The following is a 21550-nucleotide window of genomic DNA, read 5'->3' as shown; positions in this document are numbered from 1 at the left end:
GCCTAGCCGAGCCAGACGCGGCAAGCACGCGCACCGATCAGCGCCGTCGCGTCCCTCTCAACGCCGCGGCACACACATGGACGAACGCGAGTGCCGACGCCGGGAAATGCTCGTTGGCTGGAGCGGGCCGATCGGTCAGACGCGACGACGCGGCGCGGATCTGGTAAACGGCCGGGAGGGGAGGAGCGAGGACACGTGTCCGCCGCTCCTGGCCCTCGGGCGCGGACGGGGAGGAACCGACCCCTTCCCCCTCCTAGTTGCCCCCTATTTATACGTCCCCCGATCGAGTTTCCCTTTCCCTCCCTCCCATGCGCTGCGCCGCGTTCATCCAAATTCCAATCCAAATGGTACGGTAGAGATCACCTTCGCCGAAGAAAAGATTAGATCTTAGGTTACTCCCGTGAGAAATAAAAAGGCAGGCTGCTGAAATCAGAAGATGATGATGGAGAAGCAGATCAGGGAGCACCAGGAAGCAGGGCGGCGGCAGCAGCAGCAGGTGGTGGTGGTGCACAGCCAGGTGCGGCGGATCAAGCAGGAGGAGGACGAGCGGGCCACGGTGCACGAGACGTACCAGCACCAACACGCCTCCGAGATGCGCCTCGTCCTCCGGGACCTCGACAGGCAACGCTCCCGCTCCCCGCTCGGCCGCGTCGCCCGCACCGCCATCTCCATCGGCGGTGACTCCTAGTCCTATGGAATTCATTCATTCAAGCCGATCGATCCCCTCGGGGAGGGCCGGGGTGGTGGAGAAGGCGTCCTCGGTCGGCGGTCGTCGTCGTCGTCATCGTCTCGCCTTCGCTCTTCCCTCTTCCCTCGTTAGGGTCGATTGATCGATCGTTGTTAGGATCCGTTTCGTTCGTCGTCGTCTTGTTCTTGGCATGGTCGGAGTGCTCGTTGAGATCCACACAACATTTTTATTCTATTGTTTTTAGGGTGATATAATGGATCAATCATGTAAATATATTTTCTTACATCATTCGATCGATCTACAGGGTGATGAACAATTCTCTATTTGCTTAGGTTTCGGGGAGAAAATATGGAAAGATTTCTTCTCTGAGGGCAATTGTTTCTGTTTTCTTGGAAATATTTTTGCGGTAGCTGGGTAATTACAGTTTTCTCTAGTCATACCGTGAAAACATTTCTTTCTATGTGAAGCACCCCAGTTAATCGGAAGATAAGGAACTTCAGAATCAAGAATATCATGGTTCTGCTTCGCTTCATTACCGCCACACTCTTTTAAGGCTTTATTATTACTCTTCAGGAATTTCAGAATCAAGAACATCATGGTTCTGCTTCATTTCCACTACACTCTTTTAAGGCTTAACTCTTCATGTAGAGATCAGTTGAAACTTGTGCAAGACATTTAAACGTGTTACACACTGAGAAACACCCTTTGAGCAGCCAAGAAGATGCAACTAATTCGTGTTCGGCACACAGGAAGTAGGAAGAAAGAAAACGAAATGGTAGAAGCGTCAAAATTGAGGCTTATTATTATACGCAATAATCAGTACAGGAAACTAATTGATTGTTGGATGCAGATGTAACTTTTCAATGTCAGGCATTGGAAGTAGGATGACAAGAATATGGTACACAATCAAAACTGGGGCTTGTGATATCTGCAGTAGCCAGTACAGAATGGTAACTGATTGTCTGACGACAAATTAAAGAACTACGCAGTGGATTTCTGCGGCGATAGCAGCTTGATTCTCCTGCTGATATTCTGCATCACGTCAACGATCATGAACTTCTTCTGCAATCTAAACTGCCTCGTCGTCCATTATCTTTGTGTGGAAGTGTTGGAGAGCAATCGCACGAAGGGCAAGAACTGTTCGGAGTACTGATGCTTCAATAGCGTTGCCTAAAGGAACTTGCACATCAAGGGACATCAGTGTTTTCAGGTCATGCTTGTGCACAGCCTCTGGATCATCCGCAAGAAGCACCCTTAGAGCAGCTAACAAGCGTCCATCAACAATGTCTGGGCCTCCTAAGCTTACCTGAAAGAAATCACATGTATTGCCCATAGCATGTGTGAGACTTAGCATACATGAATACTGCATTCAATATTAAGTAGACGTGGACTCAGCACGTACCACAAGATATACAAGCAAGTTAAGAATGTGGGAAAAAACCTTTAAAACGGCACCCTCTCCATGCAGATTTAGCTGTGACAATATATCTTGTTGCCACTTGGCTGGCGCTGAAAAGTTGGGAGAAGAGACTCCTGCTGCCATGCCTGCAGCATCAAGAAGGGTTCCATCATAACTTAGTTCCACTTGATCGTAAGGATTCGGTGTTATCACAAATCCATAATCAAGAAGAAAGAAATCATTTGGGTGGCAGCCATAGTTCAGTGTTATTGATGCATTTTGCTCAATCTTCTCAGCGAAAACCTATATAAAGCAATATAAATGTGAAGACGAAGTCAATAGACTTATCTCATATTACACAAACAAGGAAATTATGGACTAAAAGCAATATGCTCCCGGTAAATCAGTTGACTAAATGCACTTTAATGTGCCACAACTTTGCATTTTTTGGTACTAATCGAGAGCATTAGTCACCTATAGGTTCAGAAGTGGCAAAATCTTTATTACAGTATGGCATTGCTCACTAGACGAACAGTGGCTAGCAATGGCACAGAGATAGCTTAAAGTAGGGTGATAAGTTGATTTAAGTGTTGCATGGCTAACAAGTGCATTCCAACATATGAAATTGTATATGAAAAAGAGTAGGGAAGAACACGACTGATACATGGATGATGGATGTTACAATTGTGCATAGAGATGTAAGGAATGAGCGTATCAAATGACAAGTAGAGATCGAAGTAGAAATTTTGTGAAAGGCAAATATTTTCATAGTAATAAGAATAATCCAATAATACCATCCCCATTTGAAAAGTGGATATGAGAAAGAGGAAAAAGATAGCTTGATTCTGGAACAAAATTTTCAGAAGTGTATAGATGGAAAATTTAGGAGTGCAAGAACATCACAGGATACTTACCTTTACTGACATGTCTAAGCTGTTTACACTTACTTCCTGAACAATCCTAGGGGTTGAAACTATGGTTGCACATATCAATAAGAGGCAACAACATTGAGATTTCACCATGCAATCGGAATGCACGAGAAGAGGCAGCTGACATAGCCCATCCAAGGGAAGATGAATTTACATCTTGTCCATAGAAAGGAGATCTACCGAGGGCACAGTATGAAGCTTCTGCTGTATCTCTTTCTCAAACTCAAGGAGAAAACGACATCTTTTATTAACCTGAAATAGAATCAGTTAGAAAAGTAAGGGCAAAATGATAGGCCTCCCTCTAGATACAACCATATGTATTTAACAACCTGGTGGAGGAGAGGAGCATACTGCAAGTTTTTTTATGTCTTCCTCAGGAAAGAAGATTGGAACAGTAAATGCCTCTGGCAAATTGGCAATATAAGGCCACCAAAATGAATCAGATTTGGCCCTTTCTTGAAGCAACCTCAAGCCCAGCTTCATAGCCCATAGTTCCTCTATGAAAATGATTGAACTTATTCATTGTTTGAATTTACAAGTAGAAATCCCCTCATATATCTAAAAGAGGGGTTTGTGGTAAAAAATGGCACATTCAGCATGCGTAAACACAACAACATTGTAGCATCAATACACACACAGATTATCGAGCGAACAATAACAGGAAAACCTCAACACAATCTTGTTCAAATCAATAAAATATCTCTGGAAAATATATGGATAAAGAAATATCAAACTAAGAAATGCCTGTAATTCCATTTTGAGCAATGGAAATATAATGTATATCCTCAACCACTTTCTAAGTACTAATTTACTAAAACTGAGTTGATTCATGGAAAAGAGTACACACTGCAGATATAAACTACACCTACTCATATACTTACTGGGGGCCTAATTCTGACAATTTTGGGTTGACTTCAACAATTTAACATATCTCCAGGCCCCATAACATTGTTATAAGAATGGGGATTGATTCCACAGTTGATGGCTTCCAACACCAAACAGGTAAGCAAAAACAATTCAGGACAAACCCTGGATGACATGTTCAAATTGACATTCTTATATCACAACAACATTATCATACTAATAACAGAAAGACTGTTCACTGCTGCCAAGTGCAGAAGTGACCAAGTGAGAAATTCAACCGTGACCAAGCGTATAAATTAGCATTAAAGCTTAATTTCAGTCACTTCAAAATCATTATAGAGGCTCAAAGCATTAGCAACCACTAATTTACCTAACGTTTGATCAAAGTTTAAGAAGACGCTAGGTGCTTTCTTGGGGGCCCCTAGCTTAGCGCCTAGGCTAGCCTAGGCGTTTTGCCAATTTATTTAGCGCACAATATATATATATATATATATATATATATATATATATATATATATATATATATATATATATATATATATATATATATATATATATATATATATATATATATATATATATTAGCTGAGTAAATTAGTTAAATAGAAACATAGAGTATCTGAATACAGTATATAAGTGGCTTACTGGCTTAGGCTCAATAATCAATAGACAGCTTGTTCCTAGTTCCTACAACAAGGATTAACAGCTTGTAAATACTCAATAGACAGCAAGCAGTTCATCGAAAAATAGAAAATAGCAAGTTGACATTTATCTGAATGATTTCAGCCATCTCACATCCATGAACATACCATATCAGCAGCTAGTAATTACAAATTTTGAAGCACAAACAAGTGGGCAGGACAGCAGTACAATTGCACAACACAATTCATAAATAAATGTCTTGTTTAGAGAGCACATAGTTCTCACAAAAAAAGAAAAACACAGTCACACAACAGCAGTTCATAGGTTTAAAACATACATGAATGCATCATAAAAGATAAACCATGGCATGATAAAAAGGCCCCACTACCATATCATCTTTCTTTTTCAATAGGGTTCCACATAATTATCCTCATCTTCATCAAACTCTTCTTCGGACTCAAATTCTTCTCCTTCATAAAGTTGTCTCACTCTTGCACTTCTACGCAGCTCAAGTGGTTCTTATGCTCCCACTGCATCTCCAAAGACAGATTCGCTCCCTCAATTTCAGTTTCAGGTGTAGGTAAAGCTTCTGTTGTTGAAATCCTGCATTCAAGAGTTCAGAGCATACATTTAGGTTTCAGAGTTCAGTGAGCAAACATTCAGATTTCAGTGACATATACATCAGATTCAGTCAATCGAAATCGATAATACATTCAGTCAATCAATAATACATTCAGGCAATCACAAAATATATCCAGACAATCACAAAAAGACAGATTCAGTATCCATCCATTCATTCAGTATTCATAGAAGAGAATATATTCAGTATCCATCCATTCATTCAGTATTCACTTGAATCACTTCAGTCATTCAGTATGCAGGGGAGAGGAGCAGGGGAGGGGAGCTTCGAGCAGGGGAGAGGAGGGGGCTGGGGCGGGAGGGGTGCGCCGGCGAGGACGAGCACGACCGGCGTTGGCGGGGACGAGGTCGTCCGGCGGGAGGGGAGCACCTGGCGGGAGGAGCGCGTCCAGCGGGGAGGGGAGCGCCCGGCGGGGATGAGCAAATGGCAGGCGGGAAGTGCGTCCTCTCCCTCTTATCCTTCCCGCCTGTTTTCGCGCGGCCCAAGCCAGCTACGCGCGCGCTCGGTCGCGGCGTCCGCCTCTACGCGGGAAGTCTTCACGCGCTCGCCCGCTGCAGCAATTTTTTTGCGCGCTCGCCCTCTGCGTCCGCTTCCGCGCCGCACAGCTACATAAGTTGCCGCACAAGCAACTGAATCAGAAAGGACATTACCTGGGACTTGCTGGGCGAGCTGCACAAGCACATCGTCCGCGGCACCGGTGGGGCGGCGTAGTCGTAAAGGGAGCCGACCCGGGAGCGCGATGAGGACGTCCCCAGGGGGGATGTCGCCGTCGGCCGCGGCGGCAGAGACTCCGAGCCCGTGTTCTGGGTGATTCGCGACGCGGAGAGCAGGATGGACGAATCCACCCTCACGTTGCACCCACCGAACCAGGTACGACGGCTGCGGCACGAGGCGCGGTGCGGCGGTGGACGCGGCAGAGCAGGAGAGGCTACTGCCACGTGTGAGTGAGGATGAGAGGAGGGTGACCGTAGTGGTGAAGAGGGCCTTCCTCGCTGTCGCCGGCGTAGCCCCCGCGGCGGTGGCCGCCATGGGGACGCGCTGGCTGGTTGGATGCGGAGCGGGTGCGCACTCCGCACCACTGCACCTACGATAAAGAGCAGGTGGTCACTCCAAACTTTGGCTCCGTTCGGCTTACCTACAAACCGGCTTATTTTATCAGCCGGAACAATGTTTTTTTTTCTCATAACAATTCAGTCCGAACAATGTTTTTCAGTCAGTTTCAGACAAGTTTCAGCATGTATGCACTTAAGAGAGTCATTCTCATTTGGCATGCGAGAAAGAAATTCGAAATATAAGATATTTGGACACTAAATTAAAGAGGTTGTTGCATTAATTTTTTTTACTAAAATCTCTTCCTAATTAGATTATAAAGAATCTCTGGGAGTTGTTCGTACCCCTTCGTCCCTTTGCAAATATAAGGCGTTTAGCATTAAATCTTTTTTGTACTAAAATTTCTTCCTATAATGATCTAGTACTCCATCTATTTTAAAATATAAATTTTACTTGTGATAGCCTCCAAAATTAGCTTGCAAAAATTCTATACCAAGAACCTTTGTGCCACTTCCGATCCAGATCTGGCTCACTGGTAAGCATTCATTGATAATCATAATTTTTTTTTTGTTCTAATACCTCCTAGGTCTTTGGGCCTTCTAAACCATTTAGCCATATCCGATATTGGACTACTCATGATCACTTTCGACATATGTTGTAAGTTAACACTTTTTAGTAGTGTACACTTCGTCATATTAAGGGCTTGCTTGACATGTCTCCTCTTTACTAAGTATTCCTCTAGAGGAGTCAGAGCGAGGAGTCATAAATTGCAATCCTTTCCCTAAAATATTTAGTACAACTCCTCAGAATCCTTGTAGAAGCTGTTGTCAGAACCAGCTAGAGTTGAAACCATGCTAAACATGCTAAAAAATTACTAGGCTCATATATACCGCTTGCTTGAGGGCATTTAGGACGTATTTGGTCGGCGACCAAAACTTGCCACGCCTAACCTTAGACAAACTAAGTGTGGCAAGCAAATTGAAGTCACACTTGTGGTAAGATTTGTCACGGAAATGAGTCTATGACATGTGGGGCAAGGTGCTAAGAAAGTTTGGCGTGTCACAATTGTGGCAGTGAAACAAACAGCTACCGAAAAAACTGTGGCTCAACTAACCTTTGGCATAACAAGCTTTGGTCTCCAACCAAACACGTCGTTAAAGTTCTTGAGACGAGCTTGACGCTAATAATCGGGAAATCAGAAAAATACCCATGTTGCTCAAGTTGCTCCAAGAAAACTTCGGGGCAGGCTTTAGAAACAATTTCCAATTGAACGATCTGGCAAGTTCTAATAGAAAAACGCCTATAAAAAAGTTCTATATACAAAGGGACAAAAACTCTCGACTATCCTGAAAGGAAATACCGACGCTTGCAAAAGTTACTCTAGGAAAACTTTTATTTTAGATATATTTCGATTCTATTTCCAATAGAATAATCTGATAATTTATTATATATAGAGAGAAACAGAGCCAAAAACCTCTCAAGTCCCACCAAGTAAAAAAAAAAACTCTCAAGTCCCGAATAGGCCAACAGCCCAAAACCCTGCTCACCAAAACGAGCGAAACCATCCCACGCCGACGCCGTCACGCGGCAGCAATGGGTCTCGTCGTCTCCGCCACCTCCTCCTGCGGCGACATCTTCGGCCGACGCCGCTCCCCAACTGCGCCTCCCCCAACTCCTACCCCCGCGGCTAGCAGTAGCACCCCACCACCCACGGACACAACACCGGAGCCAGAGCTCGTCCGTGTGTTCCACCACTTCGACGCGAACGGCGACGGCCGCATCTCGGCGGCCGAGATGCGCGAGTCCTGCGGGTGCACGGCCGCGGAGGCGGAGGAGATGGTCTCTGCCGCGGACCTCGACGGGGACGGGTTCATCAGCCTCGAGGAGCTCGGGGCGCTGTTCGAGGACGGCGACCAGTCGGACACGCTGCGCGCCGCGTTCGCCGAGTACGACGAGAACGGCGACGGCGTGATCACCGCGGAGGAGCTGCGCCGCGCGCTGCGGAGGCTGGGGGTCGTCGGGGAGGAGATGACGGCCGAGCGGTGCGTGGAGATCGTCGCGGCGGTGGACCGAGACGGCGACGGGGTCATCTCCTTCGACGAGTTCAAGGCCATGATGGCTACCAAGCCGGCAGCGTGAGCCATACGCGCCCGGCGCCCCCACACCACACGTACGTGTACGTCTTTATCTCTGATTGTTCGTCGGCGACATGATGCACGTACGCAACTATTGTCGTAACCCTAATTAGCAGATGTAAAATACTCCATTAGTTTTAGGGTTTCACGTTTTACACTTCTACTGGTCGGTTCTAGTCTAGTTCGGGATTAGTTTGTGAAGCCTTATTGCTCGGAGAAAAGTTTTGAGTTTGATGTGAGGGCACTAAACTGAAAATTTGGAGGTATGCAGTTCAGCAGTTCAGGAGACAGATGTGAAAAAATAGCTTTGCTCGTACTCGACCATGATATCTCCTTATAATAATTTGTGTTGTGATCGATTGATTTCGACCCTTTCCTTTAATTTCTCACCCGTTTATAATTTGTGTTGTGATGTGCGCGATTGATTTCGATCCTTTCCTTTAATTTCTCACCCGTTGGACTATAGAATTTCAATTTGATTCCGCTCCCGGTCCCAACTGCCAACCCCACAAAAAAATTCAGTAGCAATATTGCTTGGTTGCTTGCGTGAATCATGATACTTTTCTATCCATTGTTTTAATTTTCTCTACCATTAGGGCAGTCCCAACAGTTGAAACTACGCTCGATATCCAAGATGATGACATCAGTAAAAGTCATCTATAGAAACTATGGGCATGTTTGGTTACCTGACTTCCTGCCTGATTACGAAATAAGTCAGGCTAGCCTAAGACTGCCTCCAGCAGCCAAGATAGACTTGTTTAGTTGCCTACATTATCTAAGCCTGGCTACCAACTAGTTTGTTTGGTTGCCTCGTTTGGCTTGGATAGAGTCACCTCTTCTTTAGGCAGGTAACTTCACATCTTTGAAGCAATTCGTCGAACACCTTTAATGCGGACAGACATAGCGGAGGAGAGCAGAGGCCATGGCCAATCGAACCGGCCGATGCCTCCCGAGAGGAAGGGTTGCACAGTTCATAGAATCATCAATGCATGCGAACAATAATGCAATTTCACATTTATTCATTATTGTTTACAGACGAAGCTGATAGTCCAACAATATCCCTTGTTCGCTTGATGACCGTGACAGCAGCAGTAGCAGAGCATCCTCCTCCTGCCGACAGGACACTAGCAGCATGGAGGCTCGGACTTGCAGCAACCTGGTGGTGGAGGAGCAGTAGAAGGGAGTGACAGTGCCGTCGGAGCTCGTCCCGCTCGGCGAGCGCGGAGGACACGAGCGCCACGCGGCCTCGGACTCCATGCGCCAGAGCCTCGCCTGGTGTGTGGCACGCGACGCATGGAGCTCGGCCAGCGCGTGGACCAGCGCTCGCGAGAGCTTCGGCGCCGTGGTCAAGTCCAGCTACTGGTGCGTGCAGGTACGTGTAGAGCCGTCGCTGCTCGAGTCTCCGGATCCCGTCGCGCTCCCGGAGTACGAATTCCGCCGGTGCCATGGGACCTCAACGCCGGGGACATGGTCGGAGTGCTTGACGACGACGACTGCGGCAGGGGGCGAGGGCTGGAAGAAGCGAGGGAGGTGACGTGATTCATATCCGAGGCCACCGACGGGCTAGCTAAGCCAGGCCAGCGAAAAATGGATCCCCGACTCATTTTTCTAGAGCCAGGCCGGGGCATCCAATTTGGCTTAGGGCCTGTTTAGTTGCACCCCAAAACGCTAAATTTTTTAAGATTCCCCGTCACATCGAATCTTTGGACGCATGCATGAAACATTAAATCTAAATAAAAAATAAAACTAATTACACAGTTTAGACGAAATCCACGAGACGAATTTTTAAGTCTAATTAGACTATAATTGGACACTAATTGCTAAATAACAACGAAAACGCTACAGTAACGTTTTGCCAAAAATTTTGGCATCCAAACTGGCCTTAGATGGACCTAGTTTCGTACTGTTTACAGGTAACCAAACATTTAGAAGTTGGTTACGGTGTTTAGCCACCCAACCTACCAAACAAACAGGCCCTGTCTCTCCCGATGCCAGTGTCTTTATGTAATAGATATTAGACTTTTTTTCTGTCTCACTTATCCCTTTCTCCCTCCGATACTCTCTCTCCTCTCTCTGAATCTCTCCCAGCCACACACGAGTACACGACGCAGAACACCCTCCGAGCACGGCGGCGCGGGCGTGCACTCGAGGCGGCTGGCGAGTTTTGCGGAAGCGCGGGCGAGCGCGCGTTGCTGCCGGCGCGGCCGGCGTGAGCGAGCTGGTCGGACGCGGCCGGCGCGAGCGGGTGGGCTCGGCCGAGCTGGGCCGGCGCGGTGGAGCAGAGCGGGCGCGGCCGAGCGGAGCGGACGCGGCTGGCGCGGTCGGCGCGAGCGGGCCCCTGTAGAAACCGGTGGTTTCTTCTGCGTTGACGGAAGAGAAGACGTCGTTTTTCTCTTTGCAAACGATTTCTACGAATTTTTCTTATCTTTTCTTATTAATTAGTCCCTCAGCATTTTAGTTAGGTGACATCTTATTTATTATTTAACAGAGATAGAGACCACCCAGACTCAGGGACGAAGCTATGAAAAAAATTAGAAGAGACTGAACAACAGCAATTAGCAAGAAAAGAATTTTAGTAAATCTCAGCTCCTCTTACCTGTACATCTACAGTTGAAATTTTAGACAACGACTCTACGAGGATTCGCTTTCTCGCGAGCCGTAGGGGGGGAGGGGGCGCTGAAGCCCCCTAGCCCCACCGCTGGCTCCGTGCATGCCCAGACTGCCCTTACTAGGCTCAGGCCACTTCGCTACCTGGTGGATCTGACACGTATGCTCGTTGCTCGCCTCAATTATCACTGGAAACCATGCGCGGCGTTGCCGCGCTCCTGCCTGTCTTGGGCCAGTTCATGATGTGTGTGTGAGTACGTGGAGACCATTCGTGTGTGCGGCAGCTCATGTGCTTGGATGATGTATAAGAATATCCATCGATATTATTGATTTCTGAATTATACAAATACAATGATGCAAAATGGTAATAACTGAAAATAGGAAATAATTACCTTTGATATTATGATGATAAGAATATGAAATTTGCAATTTTCTAAAGGTCGGCAAGTACAGATCTTACTTTGAGTGTGTAAATAGCAAATAAACAATCAACTCACAGTCCCCATCCTTGTTAGAGCACCCAATCGGGTATATTTTGAGTCCTGTTTCGATGTGGCTGGTAGATGTATCTGGACTCGAGGACACGTGTCTAAAGTTTTTGACATAGAGGAGCAACATGTAACTAATAAATATAAAAATATGTGCAAGCTGATAATGTTGGCAACTGAATATTCACTTATGTATTTTTCTGCTTAGTTGCCACACTCTTGCAAGATCAACTACTAAAAAAGCTAAGAAAGGTTATAAATGATATAATTTGCATGGACGTTTATGTATAGATATACTCATAAGGAGTATAATAAAACTGGATTTTCATTTTTACAATTTTTCTAAATTTTTCAAAGCTTCAACTGATTATATGCATAAAAGGGGGAAAACAGAAAAGAAAAGTATTTTGCATCGGCGACCCTGGTGTTTTAAGTAATTAACCCACAACATCTGTGTACTCACATGAGTCACGGAATTTGCATCTGAGAAAGAGTTTTTAATCATTTTTTTAGTAAAGTGCACCAACAGTTACAGCTGTGTCGTCTCGGTCCCTAAACTCATAAATCGATCGTTTAGATCCTCAAACTTGTTCATCCGTGTCATCTCGGTCCCTAAACTTGTTCGGCTGTGTCATCCCAGTTTCTAAACGGTCAATTTATAAATTTAGGGACCGGAATAACACAGCGGTACAAGTTTAGGGACCGCTGGTGCACTTTACTCATCATTTTTCTTCCCTCTTCCTTAACCTTACGAACAGAGCAGCAGGGTAACGGGTTCACAGCGCGATTCCGGCCGGTGGGGTGGCTCACCGTCGACGAGCGAGGGTGCTCGAGCATCAGCTTGCCGGCTCGCACGCAGGGTGGTCAGTAGGGATGAAAACGGATCGGATACGGACGGATATCACCGATATTATCAACTATGTCGGATAGAATATGATTGGATATCGACGTCATAAATATGTGATTTGAGTATTCGGATACGGATACGGTATCGGATGTTGGATATCCGGACTCGGATACGAACAGATCTGAATCCCTCTAAACGGATTCGGTTTCGAATACGGTCGGAAAATATCCGTACCGTTTTCATCCTGGTGGTCAGGGACGGCCTAAGGGAGCTGGGCCACGCGCACGTGCGTCCCGAGCAGAGGCCACGCTGGCACCGGTACCGGCACCGTCGCTGGAGCTCGCTGGGTGGCGGGCTGTAAGGACAGAGAAGTGGAGGGCAGCGACATCGTGCTGCGGGAGTCCGGGGCCGTGACGGTGGTGGCGAATCCGGCAGCGGCGGCGGCGTCTGCACCCATCGCGGCTGCTCACCGGCGCGGGCGTGGCCAGCTCTCCTGCGCGCAGGATACAGCCGACGGTGATGTGCACGCAGGCAGGGCGAGCGAACAGGCAGAGAAGCTGCGGCCCGTGAAGCTTCGCGATGGATCGGTCACGCTTGAAAGATCGGTCTAGAAAAACAAAAAACAACATAATTCTATCTTCGCTGGACACGACGCGTGTTCAGGTTCAGAGCTAAAATTACTTTTTTTTTTGGTTTTGACGGAGGGAGTAAGTACCTACGGTTCTGCCTCTTCCACCCGGGCTCGGTGGCCGCGTCCCAGTCTCCTCGCTTGTCCTGTCGCTATCCTGACTGAGAGATTCCAGCTGAGGCGAGGATCGTTCAAAGGGAGAATCTCTCGAGAGGAACACAATCTCTCACTCTCACTGCCGCTCCCACAGTAATAAGTGCCAGCGTGTCACCTCACTCTATCCTCGCCGGAAGGGAAGAAGACGATGGACGGTGACGCCGACATGATCCTCTCCTCGCCCTCCGCCGAGACATCGTCCTCCTCGTCCGATATCGCCACTGAGGTTCCTTCTTCTTTCACAACCATTGTGCATATGTGTGCATGAGCAGAATCTTTGAAATCCTGGTTTTGGTTTCTGTTGCCAGTCCACGGGGTCGTTTTTTCGGGACCGGAGCACGACGCTGGGCACGCTGATGGGCGTGTCCCTCGCCGACGAGGAGCAGGAGCAGGGGCAGGACCACCACCACCACTACCGGTCAGGGCAGGATGCTGTGGATGGGACGGGGACGGGGACGCCGCGTGCTCCGGTGCATGAGGATGAGGGGGAGGGGTGGAGGTGGCGCCGCAGGTGGAGGCGCCGGCACTGGCGCAGCGCCGCCGGCGGGTGGTGGAGGCTGTGCAGGGACGACGTCCGCGTGCCCACGTCGCTCGGCCACTTCCTGGACATGGAGAAGCAGCTCTCCGGCGCCGGGCTGCTGTGCGGCGGCGACGGCGCGGGGGAGCGGGACGCTGCCGCGGCGGCGGCTGTGGCTGTGGCGGCGGATGAAACGGGGAGGTGGAAGCTGCGGAGGCCGGCGCAGGGGACCTCGTCGTCCCTGGCGAGGCTGCCGGTGCTGCTCACGGCAATCTGCAGCGGTGGAACCGCGTAACCTTACCTGCCCCGCGGCCAAGTAGAGCGGTTCAGGTATTCAGTTGTTTGTCATGCTCACCGGTTAATTTGTCACCTTCCCTTTCTAATCCAAGTCGATCAGTGTCGGACACCTGATGTTATGGCTTGTTTTATGATCCATACTTTTCAGCTTATCTTTTTAGTTGAAATTATGTTTTTTCTCTCACAACAAGTTAGTCGGAATCATAAATATATTTATTTTTTTAGCGAAATGAACTGGGCCTCAATGATTGTTTAAATTTTTTTCGATTCAATGTAACGAGTGTGATAACCGATGAAACTTTGACATGATGCAATCATGCAAACTAGCATGATGTAGTGAATGAAATATGCAGTTGCTTGTCGCCTTTCTATACTTCAATCTTGGATGATCTAGCCTGGTTTGCTTGAGCTTACTCAAAACTTTTTTTTTAGTCATAGAACAGTATTTTTTCATAGCATTTCAGCATAAACATCAGTATAAGCTAAATTTTAGCATCAGCGAACAGGGTAAAAGAGTTCACTTGTTGGAAGCGGATCGCCTTTGTCAGTCAGAGTCAAGCTCTTAGACTGTCTTCAACAACCGCGACCCAAAATACAAGACTCATTCGTCCTTTGGGTAGCGTTACAGACAAAGGGTTCAATACCTATTTTTGGTCTTCTCCAACAAAACCCAAAAGATAACACTTTCTGCAAATAGGTCTCCAGGAGAGAGGATAGTCAGATTTGGGTTATACCTCTCCTAGCACCAAAAATAGGTCTTTCATATAGATACTCTGTTGGAGGCTATATGTATTTGGTTAGAGACTCATTTTGGTTTTAGGATCCGTAATGGGTCTCCTGTTGAAGGCAGCCTTAGGCCTTATTTAGTTCCCCCCTAAAGTTTACTCCATATGTCATTGAATGTTTAGACACATATATGCAGTATTAAATATAGACTAAAAAATAACTAATTGCACAGTTTATGACTAATTTACGAGACGAATCTTTTAAGCTTAATTAGTCCATGATTTAAAAATGTGGTGCTACAGTAACACGTGTGCTAATGATGGATTACTTAAACTTAATAAATTCGTCTCACGGATTACCGACGGATTCTATAATTTATTTTTTTTATTAATATTCGAACACTCTATGCGACACCCTATGTTACATTTGATACATTCGATGTAATACCCAAAACTTTACGCACTGTATTTATAGGTCTTAGTATATGCATTTCGATTCGAGCGTGCGGCCGTGCTCGTGCCCGTGCACGGCAGGGGAGATTAAACTTTGACATGATGCAATCGTGCAATCTAGCATGATGCAGTGAACGAAATATGCAGTTGCTTGTCGCCTTTCAGTACTTACAATCTTGGATGACGCAGTCAGGCTCTTAGCTTACGCATTTCGATTCGAGCGTGCGCCCGTGCTCGTGCCCGTGCACGGCAGCGAGATTCGCCATCCGTGAACTTGAGGCAGTGCAGCTACATTTGCACATGTGACCTACGGCTCTTGTCGTGCCTAGGCTAGCTCGTTTTTGTCAGAGTACAGCTACAGAGTCACATAATATACTGAGACAGGCACAAAGCGTCACGCACTTGGCAAAACACCGTACACAAAGTGGCACGCAGACGACGTAGGACACTTAACCTTACTACTAGTGTATATAACACCTTAATAGTTAATACTAATACAATCTTGGAGGGAGCCTACCAATTCCTCTTCCCTGATCTTTTTTGCAGGTAAGGGAGTGGCTCTGGTTAACTAGTTACAGCTACTCGTACGGAACTACGGATACACGCACACCCGTACACCACCAGGCAACAACAATGGCACCCCAATCGGGCCCGAGCAAGACAGACCAAAGCCCATGCAAAATACCCAGGCCCATACGTTCGTCATCTCTCACTTGTCACTTCTAGTCGCCGCCTGACTCGGCCGGGTTGGGATGGGCCGAGAAGTAGGCGAGGAGGCCCATGAGCGGCGCGTTGATGTACGTGGTGGGCTCGGACTGCTGGAACACGGCGCGCGCGTCGGGGAAGGCGTCGGAGGCGTCGCTGGGCCCGCCCACGACGGCGCCCACGAGCAGGTTCGGGTTGGGCGCCGGGCTGGCGTAGTAGGCGGCGCCGGCCTTGCAGCCGATCCGCGCCGGGTGCGCCGCCACGGAGGGCAGCGAGCTGGCGCGGTGGTGGATCCGCCGCGGGAACCGGGCGCCGTACCCGACCATGTAGGACATCCGCAGCGGGTTGTCGCCCAGGATGTAGTCCACCTGCCGCTTGGCCACGCGGCGGAGCTGCACGGGCGACGCCGACGACGAGCCGCACGAGACGCGCCCGCCGGCGTGGCTCAGGTAGTTGGAGTAGGCCAGCAGCAGGAACGACAGCTGCGTCACGTGCTGCATGTTGCTGCTCCCGACCTTGAACAGCAGCCCGCCTGCATTGCATTGCATGCGGTTAAATTCATTATTTCCGGTCCGATCGATTCGATGCGGTAGAATTTGAATCGGATCAGGGTTAGTGGTGTAGTATGTGATTCTGAAGCGAGCGGACCTGGGGAGTACTGGATCTGGGGGTGATTGGAGATGCCGGGGAGGAGGGTGCACATGAAGTTGTCGGCGTTGACACGGAATGACTGGAAGTACTCGTCCTTCCCCATTAGAACCTCCTGGTGAACAATAAAAACATTCGGGAGAAAAGAAAAAAAAAACAGGATTAGTGTTTACTGTTTAGCATTGGCAATCTGCTTTGATACTGACTGTTGAGGGCATTTTGGGTATCGTTTCGGTACAGTACACCCGTGATGCCTCTGAAAAGGCTTCCTTTCCTTCGCTGGAACCCTCTGCTGCTATACGCCTACGCTACTACCGTGCGCTAGCTGCTCGCGTCGCCTGCTCCGGCATCATGCGCGGGAGCACAAGGGCCAAGGAAGGAGACCGAGATTGTAGCAGACACGAGCATGTTCCTACAGCCCCACCAGTGGTAGGGTAGGTTGATGAGTACTGATTCTATAATACTCCGTACTAGGTTGATGAGTTGTTTACTGCATCTTCAGACAATGTTTAAGCTAAACTGTCCACCACAGAAAATATACCATGCATCCTAGATTCAGTTGCCCGCCACCGCCGTCAGAAACATGCGAGAATGTTGGCAAGATATCACGCGGTAAAGCTAGAAAACAGCAATGCGGTACACATATAATCGGCATGTCATCGAGGATTCAAGCTGAAGCAGTATGGCTAGCAGTCCTGATGGCTAGACATTCTAGTGCTAAGATAAAATACTGTCATCGAGGTTTTTCCTAACATTGCCAAGTAGCCAAGGACATGCCCCGAAGCCCACCGAAAAGATGATGACACCCTCTCGATGGGGGCGAACCATGTGCTCGCCTGTTGTCTGGTACGCAACAGAGACATGGCAGCATTATAGAGGTTAGAAACGGCCAATAATAAGGCACACCGCCCACCACGCTGACCAGTGCTGATGACTGTCTAATAATAGCAAAGGATTTGGGTGTGGCCAGTGCTTCTGACATCAGCGAACAGCCCAAATTTGTGGCACTCCGTCTCCCTCCGTGACACTGGCACATTAGTAGGAGTATACTCTGCTTCTACTTGCGTGCTCACTCAGGGTCAGGGAGCAGCACGCACAGCCAGAGTAAGTAAAGAGTTGTAACAACTCATTAACGTGGCAAGGCAATGGCAAATGTTTGCGCAAAAAAACGAGGAAGGAGAGGCGATGGAGGATGGACCTTTGAGATGAGGACGTTGATGCCGGCGTGCTTGTTGTCCCAGCCGAACTCGTTGATGGCGTCGCTGGCGCCGAGCACCACCTCGTTCCTCTTGATGTACTCGCGGTACTCCCGCCGCCGCGTCGCCTTGTGCAGCCACGCCGCGCTCCACAGCAGCTCGTCCTGGTACCCGGAGTAGTCGCAGTAGCAGGGGCACACCGCCGCGTGGAGGCTGCTGCTGTAGGGGCCCCGGTACTTGTCCGCGAACTCGAACACCTACAGCAACACACGGCTTTTGAGTTGTCATCGGCCACAGAGTAGCTCTGCTAGGCTGCGCGCGCTCTGTCTCTTACGGCGACGGCGCGGTCGAGGAGGCGCTTGGAGTAGGCGGGGTCGGCGTCGCGGAAGACGATGGAGCCGGCGGCGAGCGCGGCGGCGGTCTCGGCGGCGACGTCGGAGCCCGGATGGGACGGGTCCACCTTGTACACGGTGCGCGGGGTGTCCATGTCCTCGGGCCGCTCCCAGCACGCGTGGTCGCGGAAGGCGTTGCCCACCTGCACGTACACCGTGTTGGGCTTCGCCGTCGCCTTCATCAGGTAGTCCGTCGCCCACCGCACCGCCTTCCGGGCCTCCTCCCTGTGGGGGCCGAAGCTGCGCCCGAAGTCGATCAGGCCCCACGACATGAGCGTCGCCGTGAACGCCATCGGGAACCCGAACTTCACGTTGTCGCCGGCGTCGTAGTACCCGCCGGTCAGGTCCACCTGTTACGTTCCGTTCCGTTCGTCACAACACAGCCAATGGCGCAATGCTGACATGCCTTGCTTGTTCGAATAAAGAAGCCAAAGGCAACTAGAGTAATTTATTAGGACTGGGTGCACGTACCCCGGCCGCGGCGCCGTCGTGGAGGCCGGAGTCGCGGCGCCAGCGGAGGCGCTGGTCGGGCGGGAGCCTCCCCGAGCGCTGCCCCTCGAAGAAGAGGATGCACTTGTGCAGCGCGTCGCCGTAGTCGTGCTGCGCAGCCGCCACCGCCGAGGTCGAGAGCAGTATTGCCACAACGGCTGCGGCCGCCGCCATTGCCCTGACACTCCGCGACGCCGCCGGCATTGCAGCTAAAAGCTAGCAATGGCAATGGCCACCCAGCAGTGAATACTAGCTCTGCCGACTGCCCGTACACACACAGCTGGACGCTTCGGCAGGCGACTGAGGTGTGCTCGGCGGCGTACTAGCTGCACTGACCGTGCTCGGCAGCAGTCGGCGGGGGAGGCTTATAATGGGCGGGGAGGCGAGTGAGGTGGTGGCCGGTCGGCCGAACGGGAAGGAGGGAGAGCGGTAAATATGGCACGTGAGCGCCCGCAGACACGGGCCGATGGGGAAAGAAGGCCTAGGATGCCGGAGCGCGGGACCAATGCGGAGACGCCGCGTGGACGTAGCGAACGTTGCGGCGCCGGAGGCCAGCTCGGCTTGGCTGGGACCCGAGACACTGAACGGTGGGGCCAGCGCAGATGGCTCTCCTGCCGTTGTTTGGTTCGTTTTTGGCTGTTGGTCCTGTTCCTGTCCAGAAACGGTCTCCACACCTACCTACCAGTGTATCTCACTTGGTCTGGGTAGGCGCAGGACAAGGCCACGACACATGGAGGACAGTGCACATGCACGTCTTGGCGTACGTACGTACTAGGATTAGGATCTACCAAAAGAGTACCTACCGGGCACGTACAGCTTTTCTACTTTATTAAACCAAAGATCTATTGCTCTCAACTGAATACATTTAAGGTCCTCTCTTGCAAGTTTGGGGCGTACGAGCGGTCAGGATTAGCGGAGTAGCAGCAGTAGGCTACTAGTAGCAGCGCCATTTCTTCGTCCGTATGGAATTCGGGGGCAGTAGCATGTTCGCTTGCCTCGTAAACGATCGTAAATTTCTAGCTGGAAACAGTGTTTTTCTTTCACATCAAACCAGTCAGCAGTAAATAATCCACGATATGATACGGCCTTCCGAACAGGCCGAGTATTTTCGGTTCGGTTGGTTTCGTCTCGCGTTCCCGTGCGACGCGACGCCGGCTCGCATCGCACTGGTGACTGGTCCGGTGTCCAGTAGATGACGCTGCCACACAGACACCGGTAGCAGTAAAAACTGTAGTGGTCCTGTGCTCGGCTCGTGCTGCGCCGGTCACTGCTGCTCACTCAGGCCATTTGCTTTTACAGTGTTTCCGGTGCTGGTAGGCGGTTGGTAGCTCGTTGCTTCGCTGACTTCCCCGGATTTCTACACACAAAAAAAATGATACCGTAGTTATGAACGAATGAGTTACTGATGAGGCTTTAACGGCGTACCAAATGACGTCCATAAGTACATACGATGGCGTCCGAGATGGACCCCGGTGCATTGCAATCTACGATAGCATCAGAGCACGGCGATCCAGCATGCATTTCCTGTCATCAGTGCCCGGAGATCCGCCGGTTTTTGTTAAATGAGACCGTTGGGCAACGTAGGGGGACGTAGGGTGGTGGGACTGGGTCCCGCCGATGCCTAGACCGAGACTCACGGAGGGCATAGGATGGGATGGGATGGGACGGGGAGCCGTTAAAGCGTACGATCGCCATTCAGCACGGCCACGAGACGTGAGAACCTGGCGTCCCAAAGCAAAGGGCTCGCAAAGGGCCAAAGGCGTGACGAGAACCTACGCTAGGTGCTGCCCTGCTTTGCGTGACGAGAAATGAAGGGATCATCCAGCAGGTTAAGCCGTTAAACGCGCATGCCATGCCCCCTCATCAAACAAAACCTTGGATTGGATCCTCGACAGACGTGGTTAATTCACTTGGCAGACGGCGAGCGCAGCAGCCCTGTGAGGCTGTGACCCTGTGCCGCTGGCTGCGTCGCCTGCATGCGCGCACTCGAAAATGGCCCAAGGCTGCGACGGGGCTGCGGGTACACCTCCACTTTGCGGTGGCCAGCGCCACTTGGCCGGCATGCACACCCAACGGCACGGGCACGGCAGCCGTGGCTCCTAGCCGTAGGTGTGTGCACCTGCTGCTCGGGAATGGTCGCTGCGTGCGAGCGTGCGTGCTTCGCCGCTTTTCAGGTGACCGCGGTTGCAGGGAGTGAGGTCGCAAAAGGCGACGACGGGTTTCTGACCGAGTAAACGCTGGCTGCTGTTGCACAGTGTTCTGAACGAGACCACCACCACCACCACTCGGTGGAAGCACACTGACAACCCGCCGTTTCCGAACGTTCGAGAGCTCTCCCCCTCTCTGCTCCCGTGGCTGGCTTTTATTGCCACGCGCCGGATACGACCAACGGTCGGAACCAGGAGCACAAACGGCGGGCTGCCATTAATCCGTTCCTAGGAAATCTCCGCCAACGTCTGGGAGGCCGGCTCCCGGGGTCCCGCCGTCCCGGAGGAGGAACACACGAGTACACGACGAGACGAGGACTCCATCCGGATCCCGTGATTTCTTCCGGGTCACGGCGCACGTTGGTCGGACTCGGACCTTCTCTTCCGTCTTGTTTGGCAAAAAGCAGATACATCAGGCAGCTGGTGGAGCGCAGCCAAACAAACCTATAATTAGAGTAAGTTCGATCACGCCTTGTTTAGTTCCACCCTAAATTCCCAAAAAGTGCTACAGTATCTGTCACATCGAATATTTGCAGCCCGTGCATGGAGCATTAAATGTAGACGAAAAAAAACTAATTGCACAGTTTGGTGGGAAATTGCGAGACGAACGTTTTGAGCCTAATTAGTCCATAATTGAACACTAATTGCTAAATAAAAACGAAAGTGCTACAGTAGCCCTAAATTCCAACTTTCTAAAACTAAACACGCGCTCAGTCTACTGGATATCTAGTTTGACCTATGGAAACAGCACTAACAGGTCATAAGGACTGACTTTAAAATCAAAATGGGTTGACAGAGCTAAAACACAACCTAGAGCTAAAACTTGTTGATCTAATAAGTAAGTTAGA

General features: G+C 49.8%; 3 protein-coding genes and 1 pseudogene across 3 annotated transcripts; 2 read left to right on the top strand and 2 right to left on the bottom strand.

The window, feature by feature from the left end:
- Positions 1-299: 299 nt before the first annotated feature.
- Positions 300-1057, top strand: LOC136464390 (uncharacterized). The gene has a single exon (XM_066463345.1). It carries the CDS (start codon positions 437-439, stop codon positions 686-688), a length of 252 nt encoding a protein of 83 aa, XP_066319442.1. The 5' UTR covers positions 300-436; the 3' UTR covers positions 689-1057.
- Positions 1058-1508: 451 nt separating this feature from the next.
- LOC136464389 (uncharacterized) lies at positions 1509-8324 on the bottom strand (annotated as a pseudogene).
- A 4671-nt stretch (positions 8325-12995) lies between these two features.
- On the top strand, positions 12996-14152 carry LOC136464388 (uncharacterized protein At3g17950-like). The gene is made up of 2 exons (XM_066463343.1): positions 12996-13299; positions 13382-14152. The coding sequence occupies exons 1-2, from the start codon at positions 13222-13224 to the stop codon at positions 13883-13885; spliced, it is 582 nt and encodes a 193-aa protein (XP_066319440.1). The 5' UTR covers positions 12996-13221; the 3' UTR covers positions 13886-14152.
- A 1360-nt stretch (positions 14153-15512) lies between these two features.
- Positions 15513-18884, bottom strand: LOC136467678 (endoglucanase 6-like). The gene is made up of 5 exons (XM_066466445.1): positions 18478-18884; positions 17949-18356; positions 17617-17871; positions 16419-16533; positions 15513-16302 (listed from the first exon to the last, which is right to left on the bottom strand). The coding sequence occupies exons 1-5, from the start codon at positions 18697-18699 to the stop codon at positions 15788-15790; spliced, it is 1515 nt and encodes a 504-aa protein (XP_066322542.1). The 5' UTR covers positions 18700-18884; the 3' UTR covers positions 15513-15787.
- Positions 18885-21550: the final 2666 nt, after the last annotated feature.

Source organism: Miscanthus floridulus, chromosome 7, assembly GCF_019320115.1.
Source record: "Miscanthus floridulus cultivar M001 chromosome 7, ASM1932011v1, whole genome shotgun sequence".
In the NCBI taxonomy this organism is placed as follows: Eukaryota; Viridiplantae; Streptophyta; class Magnoliopsida; order Poales; family Poaceae; genus Miscanthus; species Miscanthus floridulus.
The sequence above is the reverse complement of the archived record's forward strand: the minus strand, read 5'-3'. Positions and strand labels throughout refer to the sequence as shown.